The sequence below is a fragment of the Dreissena polymorpha genome, chromosome 3, assembly GCF_020536995.1.
Source record: "Dreissena polymorpha isolate Duluth1 chromosome 3, UMN_Dpol_1.0, whole genome shotgun sequence".
NCBI lineage: Eukaryota > Metazoa > Mollusca > Bivalvia > Myida > Dreissenidae > Dreissena > Dreissena polymorpha.
This window is the reverse complement of record NC_068357.1, coordinates 142,933,020-142,957,965: the sequence shown is the minus strand read 5'-3', so window position 1 is coordinate 142,957,965 and position 24,946 is coordinate 142,933,020. Positions and strand designations below refer to the sequence as shown.

Below are 24,946 nucleotides of genomic sequence, written 5' to 3'. Positions count from 1 at the left end.
TTAACATTGGATTCAAAAGTTCCAGTAATAAAACAATAAGAAAAAATAAAATAAGAACAAAAGTTAACCCTCAACTGAGCTCGAACCACTGACCCATGAGTAAAAGTCTATCGCTTAGACCACCCGATCATCCGTGCTTATACATTAAGTGGGGTATTTTATACTTAAATAAGCAATTCTCATAGTGTCACAAAGTACGTATAACGACAACAACAGAATTCTCCAAATTATTTAATCGTTTCGAGTTGATAAATTTCAGATTTTTAAATCGCCAAACGATCTATATAATGGATATTTAGAGCATTGTAAATGTTCAGTAGGCCTATTACTGTGTCCTCACAAAATCATAACTATAACGAAAATTTGAACATTTTTTTTTTAATTTGTCATTTACCGAAACGTGAAAAGGCCCCAAACGAAAACAAGTGGCTCAGCCACACGGTACCAGCTTGATCCTTGTCATCGGCTCTCCTCTGTGGAACGCCCAGCAAAAGAGGCCCCGCGCAATCATGAAACTGTTGATTGTAACATTTTGTGTGAAATTGTACGTTTAGTAACATTATTTAAGTGTTTAAGTATTTTCAGATTCATGACGTTTGTTATTATAAATCGGCCGTTTAAATCATGATCATTGTGATGTTAAAAACTAAAGACCTATAATGTACACAGACTGAAAACTTCGCGCTTTATCGTTCTATCTCGCGGCGGGTTCACGTGGTCAAGTAACCGATAAGATATAGCGACGCGTCAGTAGCAATGGGTACGATTATCGAGCAAAGTTATGCAAAAATGTTACGGCGCTATAGAAAGATGGCTATAACTTGGTAAAAAATAATCCGATTTTTATAAAATTAAGTTTCATAGAAACATTAGTAATCATGCTTTAATAAATTTCGATTTTATTCAGCTTGAATAAGAATCTATAATGCCGCGATGGTTAAAGAAATAGCGCTATAAGAATTTCCAAATCGCGGCGAGAATGCGGTTGAATAGTTAATTTGAAAGGCTTTTGCTGATAAAATATTCTTGTATACATTTTTATTTCTAACATATAAAACCTTATAAAACAATATTATTTAAAAACGGATATATATTTGGACACGTAGATCTAGGTTTCTGATAAAAACAACATTACAGTATAATAAATGCTTTGATCGTTCGATCCAAAAACGGTTTAAGTCCGACTAATTCAATTTTGATTATGTAGATTAAAAAAATCTCTAATTTTCTTTTTATTTAGATCTTATTCATGAGTTATAGGTTTTTTAAGTTTTGTTTGTAATACCCATTTGTTTTTCTTTTCATAATTAGTAAAAGCTCTAAGTTTCCTGGACTAGGATTTCGCAAAAGAAAATAGGTCTTTGTAAAACGAACTGTACACGGGGCATTAAAACCACGTAGGTTGCTTCTAGTCCGTGGATGACTTATAATACTTTGTTAAAATAAATCAGAGCTATGAAATATAAAAAATTGAGGTTTTATTTGGATTTTTTCGCCATATATTTTGTATATTCAATTAAGGATGTTCTGTCTCAACGGACATTCCCACAGTTACTCCCCTTTGAAAAAGATTCGCCAATGGCGGGAGATACCGAAGATAAAATTTGTCAAAACTTCCACAAAGTTTAGTGAAACAGTTAATGCCGTTTCAGAAGCAGGGTGTTCAATTTGCCGTCAAGAAAAATGGCAGGTAGATACAATTTAGTTATTTCTACTTCTAATCATAATCACTTATTTTTTTAATGTAATTTCGCGATAAAAAAATCCACTGGTACTGTCACACTCGATACTATGTTACCAAGTGGCAATTATCCAACTTCCAGCTATTATCCGGGGCGCTCGGAGTTTCAACTGGTAATGGTATGTTTTCATGTTAACTCTGACGCCTTGAATCCAAGCGGCATTTTAATACGTTGAATGAGCAACATAAACTATTTTCTGGCATAAATAACCACAAACAGATCGTAAATATGTGTCTTGTTCTGACAAAACTGGGCATAATGCATGTGGGTAAAATGCCGTCCCAGATTAGCCTGTGCAGTCCGGACAGGCTAATCAGGGACGACACTTTCCGCTTAAACTTGATATTCGGTAAGAAGGGACTTCCTTCAAACTAAAAATACCATAAAAGCAGAAAGTGTTGTCCCTTATTAGCCTGTGCGGATGCACAGGCTAATCTGGGACGGCACTTTACTCACAAGCATTAAGCCCAGTTTTCTCAGAACAAGACACATATATCCCTAATGCGGCAATTAAAACAACTTACATATGGTGTGCACGCAGAATAATGGTATTTTTCCAAGTTTCAAACAAATCAAAGCTTCACAAAAAATGTGTGAATTTTTGCAATGGAAAACACAGAGTATTCAGAATGTGAGAATAACCTAATTTATACATCGTCTTTCCTCGGCAAGATAGATCTCGTGTGTAAACAACCAATTGTGCTACATTGAAACTCTCAGAAACCTCGGTTAGATATATTCAATTGTCAATTCAAAACTTTGGCTTTCAGTTTAATTTGCGCAATTCACAGTAAACATGCACATTGATGTCCATGATGTGTGTTTACCTTCGATGTTGTGCACATGGTGTTCGAAAAAAATGCCTGTATCCTCTATCTAGATGCTTGCTGGGAACCTTTGAGTTTATGTTAATAATTTCCTGCACTTCTCCCATATAAATATTTGGAACTGGTTGAAGATTTCTGGTCACACCAACACCACTTAATCCTTGCTTTGCCATCGCCATTTTTTGTCTTAGCACAGACTGTGTAAATCAATCTATTATCAGCCATGAGATAATCAATACCGAGGCGTAAATAGGGTTTATTGTGTTAGTTACGATGTCTTAGGTTGATTGAATTTGATTTTATAGGCAAACTTTCGGCTTAATTTTTGTACATGGACTTTGGTTTTATAAGGAAGAGTTTCCAGCTGTACGTATGTACTCATAAAAGCTCAAGGGTTTTATAAGGAAGAATTTCAGGCTGTACGTATGTACTCATAAAAGCTCAAAGCATTCAAGAAGAACTAGAAATGGCGTGGCAGACGCGTATCCCCACGCTGAATGTTGACCCCAGGGGGCACCCCAGGGTTGGTAATGCGGCCATGCATAATTTAGATTGACCGTATTGTCATAAGATATGTTCAGTATCAATTGGAAGTGAATCGGTTTGTAGAAATGAAGAAGTTAATGCAGTGTGGTTTTTTTTCACCTTTAGGAGAATGGTGGCGGGGCCTGTCCAAAGGGGAAAAACATGTCGTTTTTTTAAGGAAAGGGAAAAATAAAAATTCACTCTTTTATATGTAATGATATTTATGATATGAATATATTCACAGCTGAATGCCTCTGTCCTTTTTCTTAAATATATATCAATGCTTTTTTCAACATTAGTTTCAGACAGTTCAGCCTTCATGCACAGTCTCAGTTTTCCTAGCCATATTGAGTCTAATTGGGATTTTTAAATCTATAAAATGGCAAGTTGGAGCATTTTTTATCAATAAAATGGACCAAATTGGAATGTTTGTTTTATCAACAAATATGACAAAATATAGATACATCAGGCCTTTTCCTGGCCATTTTGGGAAAAAAATGCAATTCATGTGAAAAGTCCACTGATTTGGGAAATACAAATTTAATATATCATTTTATAATAATTCAAATTGTATTATTTTTAGTTATATACTTTGTTAGTTGTTTATGAAATAAATGTGAGATATATTAATCATTAGAAGTTCTTTCTATAATTTTTTTTTTTAACTTCTAAAGGGGATTTTTTCTACAAAATGGGAGGAAAAATATATACTTTTTTTTAGGGGAATGGGGCCTTTGTGTTTTTCAGAAACACAATGCCCTTCTGCGCCACTTTGATTTATTTTAAATTGTTTATATCATTTGGCAGGTTCATAACTTACCTCCATTTAAAGCTTGTTACTTCCCTTTGAACTTGAAGGATGACCTTGACATTGACCTTTCATCACTAAAAATGTGCAGCTCCAGAGATACACTATGCATGCCAAATATCAAGTTGCTATCTTCAATATTGCAAAAGTATGGCCAATGCACATTACTGGGGGCATAAAAATGAGTGAAAATCTCTGACACGGGCCCATCCCAATCCCCCCATAACTTTTGACCCAGGGGTCAGATAACATTCCAAATAGTGCCAGGGTCGCACATATGCTCATAGCTACCATGTGTGTAATTTTCAAGGTTCTAGTGCTTTTATAGTGTAGGAGGAGATATTGGCCAGGACAGACAGACAGACAGGACAGACAAACAGAAGGACGGTGGAGATAACCTAATATCCCCATGCTTTTCAAAAAGCGTGTGGATAACTATTTTGATGCCTTCCAGAAATTAAACCCAATTTAATGATATAGACTTGATAACTGTTTGTATATTTTATTAAATTTATTGTCAAATAATATTCCTTTTATAGACAGTTGATTTTAACACATAATGATACATTTTTAGTAAATAATTCATACAATTACATGTAATTTACAGATATACTGATTTGAATGAATTTCTAGATTTAATTTGTCATTATATTTCTTATTTTAGTTGTCAATAAAAGACATTCAAGAGTAAAACTTATTGAAATATTAAACTAATAATAATTAAAAATATTTTATTGTACTCCCTTTGACATTGTAAGGCCCACTTCTGCAATGTTTTTTCTAACTTTGATCAAGAAAAGCTGAGGATGTTTACCCTTGTAGGCCTTAACTCACTGACATCAGACTTATTATATTCTCCATACTCTACCATCTGAGCGAACAAGATGGCTGCTTCTTGCCAATACATTACATTGGTATCAAATAATACATGATACATCAATGAACCGCTTTGTTCTTTTGTTTCAGGTGCCTTATTGCAGATGAGGTTGAGTTCTTGAAGGCTTGTTTTGTACCTAGCTGAAGAAGTGTGTATATTTCAAAGTTGTTGATGTCTTTCCGCACTAGAGACTGGATAATGTACTGGTACTGCGTTGTTGTCCCAGAACTCCTGTCTAGAGACTGGATAATGTGTGGTACTGAGTGGCTCAGCACTCCTGTCTAGAGACTGGATAATGTGTGGTACTGAGTGGATCAGCATCCTGTCTAGAGACCTGGATAATGTGTGGTACTGAGTGGCTCAGCACTCCTGTCTAGAGACTGGATAATGTGTGGTACTGAGTGGCTCAGCACTCCTGTCTAGAGACTGGCTAATGTGTGGTAATGAGTGGCACAGCACTCTGTCTAAGAGACTGGATAATGTGTGGTACTGACGTGGCCCAGCACTCCTGTCTAAAAACTGGATAATGTGTGTACTAGTGGCCCAGCACTCCTGTCTAGAGACTGGATAATGTGTGGTACTGAGTGCCCAGCACTCCTGTCTAGAGGACTGGATAATGTGTGGGTATCGAGTGGCCCAGCACTCCTGTCTAGAGACTGGATAACTGTGTGGTACTAAGTGGCCCAGCACTCATGTCTAGAGACTGGATAATGTGTGGTACTGAGTGACCAGCACTCCTGTCTAGAGACTGGATAATGTGTGGTACTGAGTGGCTCAGCACTCCTGTCTAGAGACTGGATAATGTGCGGTACTGAGTGGCTCAGCACTCCTGTCTAGAGACTGGATAATGTGTGGTACTGAGTGGCCCAGCACTCCTGTCTAGAGACTGGATAATGTGTGGTACTGAGTGACTCAGCACTCCTGTCTAGAGACTGCATAATGTGCGGTACTGAGTGGCTCAGCACTCCTGTCTAGAGACTGGATAATGTGCGGTACTGAGTGGCCCAGCACTCCTGTCTAGAGACTGGATAATGTGTGGTACTGAGTGGCTCAGCACTCCTGTCTAGAGACTGGATAATGTGTGGTACTGAGTGGCCCAGCACTCATGTCTAGAGACTGGATAATGTGTGGTACTGAGTGGCCCAGCACTCCTGTCTAGAGACTGGATAATGTGCGGTACTAAGTGGCTCAGCACTCCTGTCTAGAGACTGGATAATGTGTGGTACTGAGTGGCCCAGCACTTCTGCCTAGAGACTGGAAATGTGTGGTACTGAGTGGCCCAGCACTCCTGTTTAGAGACTGGATAATGTGCGGTACTGAGTGGCCCCAGCACCTCCTGTCTAGAGACTGGATAATGTGCAGTACTGAGTGGCCCAGCACTCCTGTCTAGAGACTGGATAATGTGTGGTACTGAGTGGCCCAGCACTCATGTCTAGAGACTGGATAATGTGCGGTACTGAGTGGCCCAGCACTCCTGTCTAGAGACTGGATAATGTGCGGTACTGAGTGGCCCAGCACTTCTGTCTAGAGACTGGATAATGTGTGGTACTGAGTGGCCCAGCACTCCTGTCTAGAGACTGGATAATGTGTGGGTACTGAGTGGCCCAGCATCATGTCTAGAGACTGGATAATGTGCGGTACTGAGTGGCCTAGCACTCCTGTCTAGAGACTGGATAATGTGTCGGTACTGAGTGGCCCAGCACTCATGTCTAGAGACTGGATAATGTGCGGGTACTGAGGGCCCAGAATCCTGTCTAGAGACTGGATAATGTGCGGTACTGAGTGGCCCAGCACTCTTGTCTAGTGACCTGGATAATGTGCGGTACTGAGTGGCCCAGCACCTCCTGTCTAGAGACTGGATGAATGTGTGGTACTGAGTGGCCCAGCACTAATGTCTAGAGGACTGGATAATGTGTGGTACTGAGTGGCCCAGCACTCCTGTCTAGAGACTGGGATAATGTGCGGTACTGAGTGGCCGAGCACTCCTGTCTAGAGACTGGATAATGTGCGGTACTAGTGTGTCCCAGCACTCCTGTCTAGAGACTGGATAATGTGTGGTACTGAGTGGCCCAGCACTCATTGTCTAGAGGACTGGATAATAGTGCGGGTACTGAGTGGCCCAGCACTCCTGTCTAGAGACTGGATAATGTGCGGTACTGAGTGGCCGAGCACTCCTGTCTAGAGACTGGATAATGTGCGGTACTAGTGTGTCCCAGCACCCTGTCTAGAGACTGGATAATGTGTGGTACTGAGTGGCCCAGCACTCCTGTCTAGGGACTGGATAATGTGTTGGTACTGAGTGGCTCAGCACTCTTGTCTAGAGACTGGATAATATGTGGTACTGAGTGGCTAGCACTCATGTCTAGAGACTGGATAATGTGTGGGTACTGAGTGGCTCAGCACTCCTGTCTAGAGACTGGGATAATGTGCGGTGACTGAGTGGCTCAAGCACTCCTGTCTAGAGGACTGGATAATGTGTGGTACTGAGTGGCTCAGCACTCCTGTCTAGAGGACTGGATAATGTGCCGGTACTGCGTGGCTCAGCACTCCTGTCTAGAGGACTGGATAATGTGTGGTACTGAGTGGCTCAGCACTCCTGTCTAGAGACTGGATAATGTGTGGTACTGAGTGGCTCAGCATTCCTGTCTAGAGACTGGATAAGTGTGGGTACTGAGTGGGCCCAGCACTCCTGTCTAGAGACTGGATAATGTGCGGTACTGAGTGGCCCAGCACTCCTGTCTAGAGACTGGATAATGTGCGGTACTGAGTGGCCCAGCACTCCTGTCTAGAGGACTGGATAATGTGTGGTACTGAGTGGCCCAGCACTCCTGTCTAGAGACTGGATAATGTGCGGTACTGAATGCCCAGCACTCCTGTCTAGAGACTGGATAATGTGCGGTACTGAGTGGCCCAGCACTCCTGTCTAGAGACTGGATAATGTTTGGTACTGAGTGGCCAGCACTCCTGTCTAGAGACTGGATAATGTGTGGTACTGAGTGTTGTCCCAGCACTCCTGTCTAGAGACTGGATAATGTGTGGTTACTGAGTGGCCCAGCACTTCCTGTCTAGAGACTGGATAATGTGTGGTACTGAAGTGGCCAACCCTCCTGTCAAGAGACTGGATAATGTGCGGGTACTGAGATGGCCCAGGCACTCCTGTCTAGAGACTGGATATGTGTGGTACTGAGTGGCATAGCACTCCTGTCTAGAGACTGGATAATGTGTGTTACTGAGTGGCCCAGCACTCCTGTCTAGAAACTGGATAATGTGCGGTACTGAGTGGCCCAGCACTCCTGTCTAGAGACTGGATAATGTGTGGTACTAAGTGGCCCAGCACTCCTGTCTAGAGACTGGATAATGTGTGGTACTGAGTGTGTCCCAGTACTCCTGTCTAGAGACTGGATAATGTGTGGTACTGAGTGGCCCAGCACTCCTGTCTAGAGACTGGATATTGTGTGTTACTGAGTGTGTCCCAGCACTCCTGTCTAGAGACTGGATAATGTGCGGTACTGAGTGTGTCCCAGCACTCCTGTCTAGAGACTGGATAATGTGCGGTACTGAGTGGCCCAGCACTCCTGTCTAGAGACTGGATAATGTGTGGTACTGAGTGTGTCCCAGCACTCCTGTCTAGAGACTGGATAATGTGTGGTACTGAGTGGCCCAGCACTCCTGTCTAGAGACTTGATAATGTGTGGTACTGAGTGGCCCAGCACTCCTGTCTAGAGACTGGATAATGTGTGGTACTGAGTGGCTCAGCACTCTGTCTAGAGAACTGGATAATGGTGGTACTGAGTGGCTCAGCACTCATGTCTAGAGACTGGATAATGTGTGGTACTGAGTGGCTCAGCACTCCTGTCTAGAGACTGGATAATGTGTGTAATGAGTGGCTCAGCACTCTTGTCTAGAGACTGGATAATGTGCTGTACGAGTGGCCCAGCACTCCTGTCTAGAGACTGGATAATGTGTGGTACTGAGTGTGTCCCAGCACTCCTGTTTAGAGACTGGATAATGTGTGGTACTGAGTGGCCCAGCACTCCTGTCTAGAGACTGGATAATGTGTGTGGTACTGAGTGGCCCAGCACTCCTGTCTAGAGACTGGATAATGTGCTGGTACTGAGTGTGTCCTAGCACTCCTGTCTAGAGACTGGATAATGTGTGGTACTGAGTGTGTCCCAGCATCATGTCTAGAGACTGGATAATGTGCGGTACTGAGTGGCCCAGCACTCCTGTCTAGAGACTGGAATAAATGTGTGTACTGAAGTGTGTCCCAGAACTCCTGTCTAGAAGACTGGTAAATGTGTGTACTGAGTGGCCCAGCCACTCCTGTCTAGAGGACTGGATAATGTGTGGTACTGAGTATGTTGTCCCAGCACTCCTGTCTAGAGACTGGATAATGCTTGCGGGTACTGAGTGTGTCCCAGGCACTCCTGTCTAGAGACTGGTATAATGTGTGGGTACTGAGGTGTGTCCCAGCACTCCTGTCTAGTAGACTGGATAATGTGGTGGTTCCTGAAGTGGCCCAGCCTCGTGTCTAGAGGACTGGATAATGTGTTGGTACTGAAGTGTGTCCCAGCACTCCTGTTCTAGAGACTGGATAAGGTGTGGTACTGAGTGGCCCGCACTCCTGGTTCTAAAGACTGGATATGTGTGGTACTGAGTGGCCCAACACTTCTGTCTAGAGACTGGATAATGTGTGGGTACTGAGTGGCCCAGCACTCCTGTCTAGAGACTGGATAAGTGTGCGGTACTGTAGGTGTGTCCTAGCAGCTCCTGTCTAGAGACTGGATAATGTGTGTACTGAGTGTGTCCCAGCACTCCTGTCTAGAGACTGGATAATGTGCGGTACTGAGTGGCCCAGCACTCCTGTCTAGAGACTGGATAATGTGTGGTACTGAGTGTGTCCCAGCACTCCTGTCTAGAGACTGGATAATGTGTGGGTACTGAGTGCCCAGCTCTCCTGTCTAGAGACTGGATAATGTTTGGTACTGATGTGTCCCAGCACTCCTGTCTAGAGACTGGATAATGTGTGGTACTGAGTGTGTCCCCAGCACTCCTGTCTAGAGACTGGATAATGTGTGGTACTGAGTGGCCCAGCACTCCTGTCTAGAGACTGGATAATGTGTGGTACTGAGTGGCCCAGCACTCCTGTCTAGAGACTGGATAATGTGTGGTACTGAGTGCCCAGCACTCCTGTCTAGAGACTGGATAATGTGTGTACTGAGTGTGCCCCAGCACTCCTGTCTACAGACTGGATAATGTGTGGTACTGAGTGGCTCAGCACTCCTGTCTAGAGACTGGATAATGTGTGGTACTGAGTTACTCAGCACTCCTGTCTAGAGACTGGATAATGTGTGGTACTGAGTGGCTCAGCACTCCTGTCAAGAGACTGGATATGTGTGGTACTGAGTGGCTCAGCACTCCTGTCTAGAGACTGGATAATTTGCGGTACTGAGTGTGTCCCAGCACTCCTGTCTAGAGACTGGATAATGTGTGGTACTGAGTGGCCCAGCACTCCTGTCTAGAGACTGGATAATGTGTGTGGTACTAGAGTGTGTCCCAGCACTCCTGTCTAGAGACTGGATAATGTGTGGGTACTGAGTGGCCCAGCACTCCTGTCTAGAGACTGGATAATGTGTGGTACTGAGTGGCCCAGCACTCCTGTCTAGAGACTGGATAATGTGTGGTACTGAGTGGCTCAGCACTCCTGTCTAGAGACTGGAAATGTGTGGGTACTGAGTGGCTCAGCACTCCTGTCTAGAGACTGGATAATGTGCGGTGGCTGAGTGGCCCAGCACTCCTGTCTTATTAACTTATTAGGACTCATGAAAGTTAGGATAAATTTTGATATAGAGCTGCAATTAACAGCTATTTAGTTTTACCAAAATGTATTTAAGTTCAGTGTGGTCATGTGCTGTTGGGGTAAATGGAGTGTCATTACCTTTCTGGTATGGTAAACACCAACCACGTCATGATGAGAAGTGCGTGTGCCACACACTGTGCTTACCAGATGGCCCTAGCTACACAAACTAAAGCAAAAAGTTTTTAAAGTACTGATTTGGCCTGTTTTTAAAAGCCAGACCCATATTGAAACTCTAACCAGAGTCCTAACATATTAATTGAATGCTATAAGTAAATATTCTTGCTCTTCTAGACAGGTGGAATCACTATATATACAGGTAAAATCAATCATAAACAGTTGACTTGTGGCATAATTTAAGGTTTGAAATTATCAAGTTCAAACGTCGGCACAATTTATGTCAATTTTATGCGGTCATCTCTTGACAAGACTTTTATAGGAACACCCTCAGGGGACAGATGGGCAGGCCGCTTTCCACTCTCTAAGTCATTCAGTTTGATAGGCATCAGGCATTTAAGACTAAATTTAGAGTAATGCCCTTTATTTATTTAAAACTGTGAAATTAGCTTTTCTGCTTTATAACTCCGACACTATTCATTTGATCTTAACCAAACTTTCTCGAAATGTTGTTGATATAAATGGAGGCAATGTTGCATTATCAGGCACAACACATAAGAAACTGCAGTGTTATTTTAATTTGCGTGTAAAAAAAGCAAAATTTACTATTTAGGCCACGACTTTTTTTTTATTGGTTTACAAAAATTATTTTGAAAATGGTCCATCGGCGGTCGAAAAAAAAAAAAAAAAAAAAAACATCGGAAAAAAAAGTTAATACTAATAACATCAGAAGAAAGACAACATATCTTTTATAACCTTAACACAGAGACAAAAAATCAAATTATGCAATGAAACACATCTATATCTTCAAATGAAATGAGTCCTAAAAGCACCTTTTGTAACATCAGGCAATTTTAAAACACTCCATTACATGACATGCGTTCTTCTCCCATTAAAACGAAAAACTGCGCTTCATTTCCATAATTCGATGCGCTTCATTACGCAATGCAATGCCCGTTGCATAAATCTTATATAAGATATAACTACTCATACACAAATTACCCGGTATGTGTTTGCTCTTACTCGACTTATGAGATCGTACATGAAAAAAAATCGAGGTAGATCGATCCATGCGTCGTCGCGGTAATGTTTGTCAAAGTTATTGTTGTCATGAAAACTCGTTGATTTACAACGCAAAACGTCTTATTTGAACTGATGCGAATTAATTTAATCATATTTGTCAACTTCGCTTTTGCTTTATTTTGATAATTTAATCCAAAGTTTAATGTTAGCAAGTGTTTTTTTTAACCGGAATTGTAAACAAGGAGTCAGTTAAAGTCTTCCGAAAATGTGCAGTCTGTGTGAATTGACAGGTTGACGTCATCAAAGGAAAGCCGCTTTGTGTCGGAAGCAATAAGCGACGTATTTCGCGCCGAAAAAAAATTGGCTTCCTTTGTCTAGCAATCAACATGCCGAACCAATCGTGTGTTTGTTTCTCAATTGCAATCCTCCAATTTAATAAAAGCACGTGCATAGCTCCGCCTTCGAATCTTTTGCCGAGAACGGAGGCGGAGTTTAATGGTTAATTGAGCTAGTGTTTTACGCAAGTTGAGTTCCGATTTGCCGAAATTACTCGGCCCTAAGCATTGAAACGACAAATACATTTATGGGCCCTACATTTATCAATGATTTTCCGAGATATACCGATTTGTTCCGATTTCCAAACTTTCTGTACAGTTCCTATAAACTATGGCGGACGTGTTTACAAAATTCCTAAACACATATATCGTAAATAATGGCAGTGTTTTATTGGATTATTTATACTAATTATCAAATACTTTTTTATCTACTATAATATCGGGTTTGTTTAATATAATTAACATGTTAAACAATATAGTTGCGTCACAGACTCGGAAATAAATTTTGATGGGGTCGACATTTTACTGACGCTGATTTTCTTATTGTCTGTAATTTTTACCCGAAATAAATTTTGAGAAGTGCCCATAAAAGGACTGGTACATAATGTGTCACATTGAAAAATATCCCGATCTCTGCAATATATGTGAACCAATCGTTGATTGTACTTACTTGATTTTATTCGCAACCGTACTCAAACCGGATCGTTTTTTTTCTCGTTTCGCTCGTTTTGCAGTGCGGTCGGGAATAAAATATTAAAAAAAAAGACGATTTTCCGATTTTATTTTTTTTCCCTTTTTCCAAAAATTAGGGTCGGCGGTTTTGTAAACCAAGAAATATAAAAGCCGTGGCCTTATGCTCTCATTATACATTTTTAATTAAATTTTTACTAAACTTGTTGCAAACCTTTGTTAACATTTAACGAATGCCAAGTTAAATAACCAGCCAATTCACGCACGGCAAGACAGAGTTAGTGTCCTTTGTGTTTTTTTAATAAAATTGCAAAATTTACAATTTCAGCTCTCTTTATTCATTCACTTTTCACAGAATTTTTAACAAACTTTCCTGATATGGGGTCCATTTTTACGCCAAGTGTACCAGTATATTTCTGTACATTAACCTGTTGTATTTTATTGGTGGGGATATTGTTTTTATGCCCCCTTTCGAAGAAAAGGGGGTATATAGTTTTCCGCACTGTCCGTCTGTCAGTCTGTCACACTTTTCGTGTCCGCTCCATAATTCAAATAGTTTTCATCCGATCTCTACTAAACTTGGTCAGAAGTTCTATCTAGACAATATCTTGGTCAAGTTCAAATATGGGTCATGCCGGGTCAAAAACTAGGTCACGGGGTTGGAAAAACAAATCCAAGGGAAGTAAGAAGCTTTAAATGAACATAATTATCTGACCTGCCAAATTATATATTTTTGTTAAATAAATCAAAGCGGCGCAGTAGGCCGCATTGTGTTTCTGACAAACACATCGTGGTTAAAGGTAAAGGTCAAGGTCATCCTTCAAGGTCTGAGGTCAAAAATACAAATCCAAAGGAAGTAAGAAGCTTTAAAGGGAGATAATTACCGGTATTCAATATTGAAACATAGCAACTTGATATTTGGCATGCATGTGTATCTCATGGAGCTGCACATTTTGAGTAGGGAATCTACAGTCACGGAAGTGGCTTTTAATTATTTGCTACTAAAAATGGAGATTTGTTAGAGACAATTATTTTCAAGGGAAGTAATTTATATGATTATAAATCTCAGATTATATATTTCCTTACCAAGAATTTAAGTTCTTTTCACAGTGACTGTACAGATTTTTATTTTGATTATTTATAACTAAAATGATTGATTGTCAAAGGTTTTTATGTCCCCCACTATAGTAGTGGGGGACATATTGTTTTTGCCCTGTCTGTCTGTCTGTCTGTTGGTCTGTCTGTTGGTCTGTTGGTCTGTTTGCGCCAACTTTAACATTTTGCAATAACTTTTGCTATATTGAAGATAGCAACTTCATATTTGGCATGCATGTGTATCTTATGAAGCTGCACATTTTGAGTGGTGATAGGTCAAGGTCATCCTTCAAGGTCAGAGGTCAAATATATGTGGCCAAAATCGCTCATTTTATGAATACTTTTGCAATATTGAAGATAGCAACTTGATATTTGGCATGCATGTGTATCTTATGGTGCTGCACATTTTGAGTGGTGAAAGGTCAAGGTCAAGGTCATCCTTCAAGGTCAGAGGTCAAATATATGTGGCCAAAATCTCTTATTTTATGAATACTTTTGCAATATTGAAGATAGCAACTTGATTTTTGGCATGCATGTGTATCTCATGGAGCTGCACATTTTGAGTGGTGAAAGGTCAAGGTCATCCTTCAAGGTCAGAGGTCAAATATATGTGGCCCAAATCGCTTATTTTATGAATACTTTTGCAATATTGAAGATAGCAACTTGATATTTGGCATGCATGTGTATATTATGGAGCTGCACATTTTGAGTGGTGAAAGGTCAAGGTCATCCTTCACAAGGTCAGGTCATCCTTCACAAGGTCAAGGTCATATATAGGGGGACATTGTGTTTCACAAACACATCTTGTTTTTAAATGATATAATTATCAATTCTTTCCTGTACTTATTTGTGAATGGTAGGGTACATTACATACCTGTGGACTTATGTCCATAGATACATGATAAACTCTGGCTATGATCTCTTTGATAAACCACAGGCCTTTGTCAGTGATGTCTGACTTGGTCATTTTTGACTGTCTACAGACCCCCCCCCCCTCGGTGTGATTGGACAAAAGCCAAGGGAAGTAATAAGCTTTAAAGGGAGATGATTTCTATACCTGCCAAATGATAAATAGAAATTTTATTTCAAAGCGGCGCAGTAGGGGGCATTGTGTTTCTGACGAACACATCTCTTGTTTTGGATTGTTTTTAGAGTTATATAATATAAATACATTAAGACTATTTTAAGAAAAAAAGATTTGTATAAGTGATTTTTTATGGTCATTTCTTTGTTTAATAGTTAATATGAAAATGTGGGTTCTTTAATGGAAAATCATGTTAATTGCATGCAATTTGCTCAGCTTAAAATTGTTATTGTTTGCTTCATGTAAAGAATTTTTAGGCAGATTAAGGACTGTTAAAAAAAGTGAGAAAAAACACTGACATGACGTGCATATTTCTATATGAGCTGCACTCTGTGAAAAGGGGTTTAATGCATGTGCGTAAATTTCCGGCCCGGATAAGCCTCTGCAGTCCCCACAGGCTAATCAGGGACGGCACTTTCTGTTTGATGGTGTGTTTTTTTAGGGATGGCAAAATTATTCGAATATTCGAATATTCGATTGAATGGTCAGCATTCGAATAATAAAAATAATATTCGCATATTCGCATTTTTTTTTTCAAATGTAATTTCACCAATATTTAATGACCTGCGAACCGCTTACTGAAAAGCAACCGAAATCACCCGGGAGTAGCATGTTTGACGTGACGTTCTTCGTGTCAAACTGATAACGCGGCCCGTATCAGGGTTGATTGCGTAATGCAATATACACGCTCTAAGAAAGGCCCCGACTGTTGTTTGCCAATGGGGTGCCAATTAACGGTTTCAATTGACTGGCGAATAATAATTAAGTTTTGTGATCACAGTATGTACAGCCATTAAAATGTGTGAATTACTCAAATCGCGCAATACAATATACTTACTATAAGAAAGGGCCCGAACTGTTGTTTGTCAATTAGGTACCAATTTAGGGCTTCAATTTACTGGCGAATAATAATTTAGTTTTTGTGATCACAGTTTGAACAGACATTTAAATATGTTAATTACTCAAAAGTAACAGATGATATAAAATAAACAATCATCAAGGAATCATAATTCAAATCTGAAAATGCCACCAGCCCTTTCTGCAGTATGGAATACTTTACATGGTCTGTGGATAAGAAGATCGCAACGTGTAATGTGTGTAAACTTAGTTTTACATATGCGCGGTCTGCTACAAATCTGTGGAATCATTAAAAAATAAAATTCTATGACACGATGTTTTTCATTCTATTTGTGCCCGATCACAGGATCGACAGCGATACAATTATTCGATAGCAACGTTAATAAACAGCCTCGTATTTAGCAAACGGATATAGCTTACAAACCAATGGAAATTAACACATAACAAGGTAAAATCAATCCAGCCGTTTTATGCGAATATTCGAATATTCGATTGAAAGAATTTGCGAACATTCGAATATCGATATTGGTATTCGATGCCATCCCTAGTTTTTTTTAAAGATAGTCTCTTCTTACCAAATATCCAGTTAAGGCATAAAGTGTCATCCGTAATTAGCCTGTGCAGGCTGCACAGGCTAATCTGGGACAACACTTAACGCACATGCATTCAACCCCCATTTTCACAGAGCAAGGCTCATATATATTTCCAGATGGGTCTTGGGAAGACTCTACAGGCAATATCTGTGGCCTACTACTACAAGGATGAATGGCCTCTACTGGTGATAGTGCCGTCCTCTCTCAGGTTTTGTTGGATTGAAGAGTTTGAGAAATGGTTGCCGGACATTGATCCAGCCAGTATCAACCTTGTTCAGTCAGGGAGTGATGTCAGGTAACAAAGCAAGGCAGTTTTCATGGTTTTAAGTTAAACCAATTATATATTTATGTGCTATAAAATTTCATACAATATTGGATTAAATATAAAATCATGTAATGGAGAAATTGAATATGTAAAACTGACCTCGAAATAAACACCAACTTTAAAGCAAAACTTAAGGGTTGAACAGTGGTGGGCGTGGCATTATGTTTTACATTTACTTTACTTCGTATGATTCTTGAGTTGAGATGTTTCTCTAAATAATAATCAGTAATCATGTGTTTATTATAAAAACAACAACAGCAAATTCAGAGTTTTTGCTGGGCATTTTTCACCTCTACGGAACAGGGTCGTTCGTGTCATTTTTGAAGAAAATTAATTTGTGCATTTAAGGTTCACAGTAGACTGTTGGGAAATGCCTGTAATGACAATCTTAGGGAAAAACTGCATGATGTTAAAGAATTTTTCAGAGGTGATAATATTTAAAAACAATCCTTACTATATATTGAAAAAGTTTGTTGTAACATTGTAGCGAGATTGGAACATCCCAGATAACGATTGCAACATTTGGGCTGTTGTCGAAGGCCACCAGTCGACTCCTGAAGGAGGCGCTGTTTAGTCAAGGGTTCAAGGTGGTGATAGTAGACGAGTCTCACTACATCCGCAACATCCAGACGGCCTCCGCCAAGACTGTGGTGCCCCTCATAAAGAACGCAAACAGAAGAATCTTACTGTCCGGGACGCCAGCCCTCGCTAGGCCTGTTGAGGTAGTTCTTATGATTTTCTTTTAAATGTTATTTTATTTATTGATTTGCTTTTAGTTGATAGAACAGGGTATTTTTAACTCACATATACATCAATTTGTATAAGGGAAATGATTATGAATAATCCGTGTGTTATCAGATTGAAGAGATAACCGAATGGTAATAAATATTCCTTGGGACTGACAATTTGTAATGCGCGTTATTAAGCATAAAATAAGCCATGTGGAATAAAATGTGAACATTTTTTTTTAACTTTGTTAAATGTAAGCCAATTGGATGAAGAATATCAGTTTGTGTTTCAACAATCATCACGCGTTACATTTAATTGTAAGGGTTTCATTCTGCTAAAATCTTACATGATTCAAATACAAGGGATTTCATTTAGTTTTAAAGAAGACAGGTGGTTTCCAAAACGGATGAGTTATTGAGGTTTTATTTTACTGAAGCTTTACAATGTAGTCTGGTTCTGTTCAATGTTTTGGAGAAAGAAGCAGAGTTATGTACACACCTTCATTAAAACCCAGCAAATAACATGCTTGTTTTCAGCTGTATCCGCAGATTGATGCAATCTGCCCTGACAAGTTTGGGTCCTGGTGGCACTACACAGCCCGCTATTGTGATGCAAAGATCGAGTGGATAGGAAAGGTTAAGAGAAGAAATGTCAAGTGAGAATTGGAATTAACACATATTGTTTAGTCGTTTTATTAACATTTACTTGCTTTCTCTGGCAAAGATATTCCTTAGATTTAATATTTGTAAAATTATCATTTAAAATCTGATTGAACTTGACAAATCTCATATAGATGAAATTTTATTATTACCTTGGATTTTGAATTGAAATTTAAATTCAGTTCTAGAATGGTTTTGAAAGACTGTACAATTTATTAAACAGTCTTCAAACATCTAGAATTGATAAAATTCTTCTGAGTCATTATCATTCATATTTAACAATCAAAATCGGTGCTTGTTACTATATCTTCTTTATTCATAATCCTCATTTAAGAGACTATAAAACAGGGGAAAAGAACATTTGATAAACTATAAAACAGGGGAAAAGAACATTTAAGAGACTATAAAACAGGAGAAAAGAACATTTGAGAGACTATAAAACAGGGGAAAAGAACATTTGAGGTACTATAAAACAGGGGAAAAGAACATTTGAGAGACTATAAAACAGGGGGAAAAAACATTTGAGAGACTATAAAACAGGGGAAAAGAACATTTGAGAGACTATAAAACAGGGGAAAAGAACATTTGAGAGACTATAAAACAGGGGAAAAGAACATTTGAGAGACTATAAAGCAGGGGAAAAGAACATTTGAGCCTCGTTCTTGGAAAACTGGGCATAAATCATTTGTGTAAAGTGCCCTTCCTGATTAGCCTCTGCTGACATTTAATGGTGGTTACTTCCAGTGGGGCCAGTAATCTGCAGGAGCTACAGGGGCTGCTGTGCTCGGAGCTGATGATCCGACGCGAAAAAGCCCAGGTCCTAACCCAGCTCCCACCTAAACAAAGACAGAAAGTGCTCTTTGAGCTTAAGGACTCTGACCTCAAAAAGGTATATTTAGTTACATGTAATGAGCTCAAGAAGGTAGCGTTGGTCTTATTTAATTGTCCTGTAACGAATACAAAACTTTCAATTTTGTCATGTAACACATACAAGTTTGCATTTCTGTGAATATATTTTCATATTCAGAAATGAACTTGAACATTTTATTTACAAATTTTTAATACGTAATTGCTCTTTTCCAAAATATTAAGTTAATTAACAACTAATAATGAATACACGCACACATTTGCAGATGCATTTCTTAAGTTTTATTCTTAAGCTCTGCTTTTTATCAGCACTTAAGCCATGTTCTGGGAACACTGAGCTTAAAGGGGCCTTTTCACGTTTTGGTGAATTGACACGTAAAAAAAGGGTTCAGATTCACAAATTTTGGTTGTAATTATGATATTTGTGAGGAAACAGTCGATCTAATACTGAACATTTACCATACTCTAAAATATCCATTATATGCATCTTTAGACGATTTAAAAACCTGAAAATTATAAAGCGTTGCAACACAAAACGATAGAATATTTTGGAGAGTTCTGTTGTTTTCGTTATATTTTGTGATATTATGAGGATTTCTTATATATAGTATAAAATACATCATTCATTGTGTGAGCACGGATGGCTGAGTGGTCTAAGCGATAGACTTAAACTCCAGGGATCAGTGGTTCGAGCCTAGTTGAGGGTGACTTCTTTTCATTCTTTAATTTTATTCTTGTTTTTTACTGGAGCTTTTTAGATCCAATGTGTATATTAATCAATATAAAGCATTTACTGACAAACTTCAATTAATGCCAAAATCTGTGAAAAGGCCCCTTTAATGCATGTTCGTAAAGTGTCACCCCAGATAAGCTCACACAAGTTAATTAGGGTCCACGCGTTCTTTTTTTCTGTATTCGGTTTAAATGCTTTCATTCATTTCATAATATATGTATAAATATACACACAATTTACAAGGGCATGCACATTAATATACTTAATCTACCATATGTAATGTGTTTGCACTATATTATTAAATCTTTGCACAATTCGAATAAATATCATACATCCGTCATTCTTTTACCTTTTTATGCCCCCGGTAGGGTGTCATATAGCAGTTGAACATTCCATCAGTGTGTCAGTCAGTATGTCAGTCTGTCCGTCCGAAAACTTTAATGGCCATAACTTTTTCAATATTGAAGATAGCAACTTGATATTTGGCATGCATGTGCATCTCACAGAGCTGCACATTTTGAGTGGTGGGAGTTAAAGGTCAAGGTCATCCTTCAACAAGGTCAAAGGTCAAAAAAATAATCAAAGCAGCGCAATAGGGGGCATTGTGTTTCTGACGAACACATCTCTTGTTGCACATGCATTAAGCCCAATTTTTCCCCAAGGTGTCTTATTTTTAAACATTGCCCTTTCCATGAACAGGAGATTCGTTCCACGTTTGAAGAGTTACAGCCCCTGTTGAGGAAGCGGGCTGGTCAAGACCGGTTTGAGGTGCTGACAGGGGCTGGAAGCCATGTTACCAAGGATACCAACATGCTGTCCCTCATCTCCCGCCTCTATCAGCTCAGTGGGGAGGCCAAGGTATTCACCCAGTGGGACTTTTCCATCAAGAATTCAAGGCCTAATATCAAGAATTAAATACGTTTTTTTTAATCTCAATTCAGAAAATGAGATAAGAGTTTCCACTCAGATGAGTATTGAGAATATCTGTCAGCTCACAAAAAATATTATATCTCAGCGGTAAGAAAATACCCACGGTCCTCCATAAACTCGGGGCTGAGTCAGACTCAAAACAGCTCAAATGAACACTAAAGTGAGCATAAGTCATCAAAGTCATACGTCGTCAAAGTCATCTTAAAAATTGAGAAAAATATCAAATATCAAATTTGAGTCAGAATAAGCCAAATTTGAGCCAAGTGACCCCAAACTTCAGCTTTAGATGAAGTCAAGCTTAATTTATATGTTAAAACCTATCATAGAAAGAAATGGCTGATGTCTTAATTTTCCAGTGGTAAATTTAATCAGATGGTTGGATTATCCAATCAATTGACTTTTAATCATTGTACAAAATATCTTGCAGAAAAGGTGAGGTGGCAGAGAAAGCTTTTTTTCTCATTGGTCAATTATGTATGTTGGTTTACCAATAGTACACGCAATATGATGCAGGTTTGCATATATCTTATTTGTGATATGGTGTCTGCACATGGTGGATTTTAATGTTTGTGTGTTAAATAAAAGTAGTTTTAAATATAGATTTTTGGAAATATTTTTTTTTGGCTGTAACATGGACCTGGTTTACAATATCGTGAATTTTTGCGGCAAAAATGAGATCTATATCACCTGACATCAATCAGGCATTTGCTGATCTCCATCTGTTATCTGGCGTTATAATAACTCAGGCAGCGTGTCCTTCCACCCGATTCTTGAATAGTCTCAAGAGATATAAGCGAATCTCTATAGCGTTTCAGGCCGAAGCAGACTTTCTTATTGAAAAGTACATATCCGCTTTTGCCAAAAACTTTTCTGTATAAATACTTCTGATTAAAATTTCATTGTAAAGTTAATATAACAATGTACAAGACAAGGACAACTTGTAGATTTTAACGTGAATAGTCTTGGAGAGATTCATAATCAAGTCTTTGTAACATTTCAGGCGGTACAGATATTCTTATTGAACAGTACACATCCCTCTTTGTATAAAACTTTACTATTTCTAATTAATATTTCATGGCATCTCAGACGTAAAATTCTAACTTATAAATAAAAATATATTTAGCGATTTTAACTTAATTAGTTTAGAAGATATTCAGTAGAGAAACACTGAAAGAATTCAGGCCGTGGCACACTTTTTTATTGAAAAGTTTATGTCTGCCTTTGCTTTAAACTGTATTTTTTTTATGTTTTTATGTTAAGGAAGTATCATTTTAAAATTAATTTAAAAAACCAAAGACTGAAACATGTCCTTAACTGATCTATTTCTTTATAAAATTTTACAAATTATGTAAATTTTCGAGTAAACTGTCAAATAGGAAACAAATATATTGATTTCTGCTTCTCTTATTATGGATAAATAATATTTGCAAGACAATACTCTTTTTGAATACACATCTGCGATAGAAGTACAAATGCATTCTCTACAAGGGAAACCATATCCCAATTGTGGATTAAGATCGTTTACTGGTATGCCTTTGACACCACATGCCTGCACATGTGTAGATAAGATATACACAATAAGATGACTCGCGTCACTATCTCACTTGACTGAAATCTCGCACGATTCGGCTGGAAGCTGCGATGCCATGAATCTTTGTTTATTGATAGATCTTTGGTTTACATATTGAAATGTAATACATTTTGATAAGCTTTAAATGTTTCAAATTTCATATTCATTTGCTTAAAAATTTGAATATATGTAATATTACTGTTTTATATACATTTCTATAGGAGGTTTTGGGGATTCCGATAATGACGTCACGTTTGCGCATGCTCAAATTTAGGCCGTCAAAACTGTGGCCATTCTGCTATTGTTTGCTTGTGATGAACCGCATCGTGATAAGGTTACAATAATATTCGCGACCCTTTTGAGGAACAAAAAATACTCAGAACTTGAAATTCTTTCAGATTAAATTGAATCCAATGAACGAACACAAATAAGGACGAAAACAAACAACAAATTGATTGAATTTATGTAATCAACATATAGAAACTGATTTGAACCTATTTGTCTAAAAAAACTTACCTTGTTACAGATTAACTAAATCCTCTTGATAAATGTAAATGCTTTTATTTAATTGTTCACACCAGTTTTGACACTCTTTGTTTCAGCATTTTTAAGCCAGTGTTTAATTGCCCCTTTGTTTATCACAAACCGATTATCTCGATATGATCGGATACTGTCCAGACAATTACTAAGAAAACAGTGTGTAATAAACCCAGGGACCTATACTTGTATGACTCTGTATGCGGTCTCTTCATAAACCACACGTGTCTGGTCATTAAACATAATTTATGATACCTCCATGTCATCTCTTAGCATATAAAGTCAAAAACTTAACAGTTGCTTTAATAAAATATTTGAACATATTTAAAAAATAGACATTTGTCCGAAATGGATTAACAGCTAGGAACTATTAAGTATTTATATAAGCCAGTTTAAACATAACAGTAAAGTGTTTAATAAATAATAAATATACATTTAAAATATTTTACAAATTTACTGCTACACAATTAACGTTTTTAACGGGTACTTGCAAATGTAAACTCTGCTATAATGTGTAAACATCGTGCGTTACTGCAGCAGTGTTTGAAACATCATCATGAAAACAAGCAATCGCGTTTTGTCATTATATACGGATATAAAATACTTGGGTAAAATAAATTAAATGTGTAGATTTATGGTAACATAAAATGCTAGATTTGTATCGCTCATTATCACTAGAGAAGAGGTTTCAATATACATGAACATGCAAAGACAGTTCAATTTTCAAAATATGCAGGTGTTTTTTCAATTGGAATGCTTAAATTATTAATATTTTCATTCGATGTAAACGAAACAAAAATTCATTCAATGTAAAAGAAAATTTAAACTACATTTCAAGATTGAAATGTATTGAGCTATTTAAGGGCTTTGTTTTAAAACTGATTCAATACACCCCTTACACTAAATTTTAATCTCTGATGAAAAATAACACTATTGCATCCACACCACTTATAATAATATTCAAATTATTATGTTTTATAATTTTTGAAATATCATTTATTAAAGTCTTACTTAAAAAAGAATACGGGTATTTATCGTTTTGTTTTGTGAAATTGTAAGTATTAAGTCTTCCGACGACCTTTACTCTGATACAATATAATAGGCCGCGATCGAGAAGTTGACGGCCAATCTATTTTTAGTAACCGAAAACCCCTCTTGTGACGTCACACAAAAACCTCCTATATATCATTTTTGTTTGGATTCTCATAACAAAAATATTCTCAAATGTTACCTTGTTAAGTCAATTTTTTCGCTGTGTGTTAATTTTAATGCCCCCGAAGGAGGGCATATAGTGATCAGACTGTCGGTCTGTCTGTCTTCCTGTCACACTTTGCATTTAGGTTTCCCATTAAGGTTTCAAAAAAATGCTCATAACTTCTATGTAGCTTCAGATAGCAACTTGATGTTTGGCATGCATGTGTATCTCATGGACCTGCACATTTTGAGTGATGAAAGGTCAAGGTCATCCTTCATGGTCAAAGGTCAAATATATGGCTTCAAAGCGGTGCAGAAGGGGGCATTGTGTTTCTGACAAACACATCTCTTGTTTTACTATATATAGATGTATGAATCTTCTGTAAGAATTTGTTGTGTGCTTAAAATGAGGTTTGAAAATTAAGAGTGACAGAAAACTATTATTATTATATAATTGTTGTCTCCCTCAGATAGGCCCAGCCAAAGAGTATGTGGAGATGCTGTGTGAGAACCCAAAGTTAAAGTTCCTGGTGTTTGCATACCACCACGCAATGATGAATGGCTTATCAGAGTCACTGCATGACAAACACGTCAAGTTTATACGCATTGACGGCGAGACTCCTCCCTCTGAAAGACCGGTGAGAAAGGAACTGTGTGGGACTTCTTTGTCAATTAACTACAAAAATATGATACTGTTCTACATATCAATTAGGCTGAACATATGTTTCTGGTATGGAGTTACACAATTGTCAATTCTGATAAAAACAATAAAGATTTTAAGTGATGAGGAACAAGCCTGATTGTTTAAAAATAAATCAATTTCTTTTATAACTAATGATAAAATATGACATTTCTGCAGTGAAATAACAGCAGTGAAAATAAGCAAATTGTTCTTTTCACCGGTGAAAAGAACAAATTTTCGGAACTCCCTTTTTTATTTTTAGATTATTATTAATAATTTTATATATTTT

General features: G+C 38.2%; 1 protein-coding gene across 10 annotated transcripts in view; it reads left to right on the top strand.

Moving 5' to 3' along the window:
- Nucleotides 1-24,946, top strand: part of LOC127871775 (DNA annealing helicase and endonuclease ZRANB3-like) — a 238,710-nt gene that overhangs the window by 194,806 nt on the left and 18,958 nt on the right. For 7 of the 10 annotated variants that reach the window (XR_008045547.1, XM_052414952.1, XM_052414960.1 and 4 more), the window contains exons 3-8: nt 16,548-16,726; nt 17,244-17,478; nt 18,022-18,140; nt 18,889-19,033; nt 20,444-20,602; nt 24,446-24,613. Coding sequence is in view for 9 of the 10 variants with exons in the window: in XM_052414952.1 (XP_052270912.1) it covers nt 16,548-16,726; nt 17,244-17,478; nt 18,022-18,140; nt 18,889-19,033; nt 20,444-20,602; nt 24,446-24,613 (1,005 nt within the window). In the remaining variant the exon portion in view is untranslated. Of the gene's footprint in view, nt 1-1,609; nt 1,691-4,868; nt 4,888-16,175; nt 16,287-16,547; nt 16,727-17,243; nt 17,479-18,021; nt 18,141-18,888; nt 19,034-20,443; nt 20,603-24,445; nt 24,614-24,946 lie in introns of those variants that run through there. The other 3 variants (XM_052414954.1, XM_052414953.1, XM_052414955.1) reach the window with 3 other exon arrangements.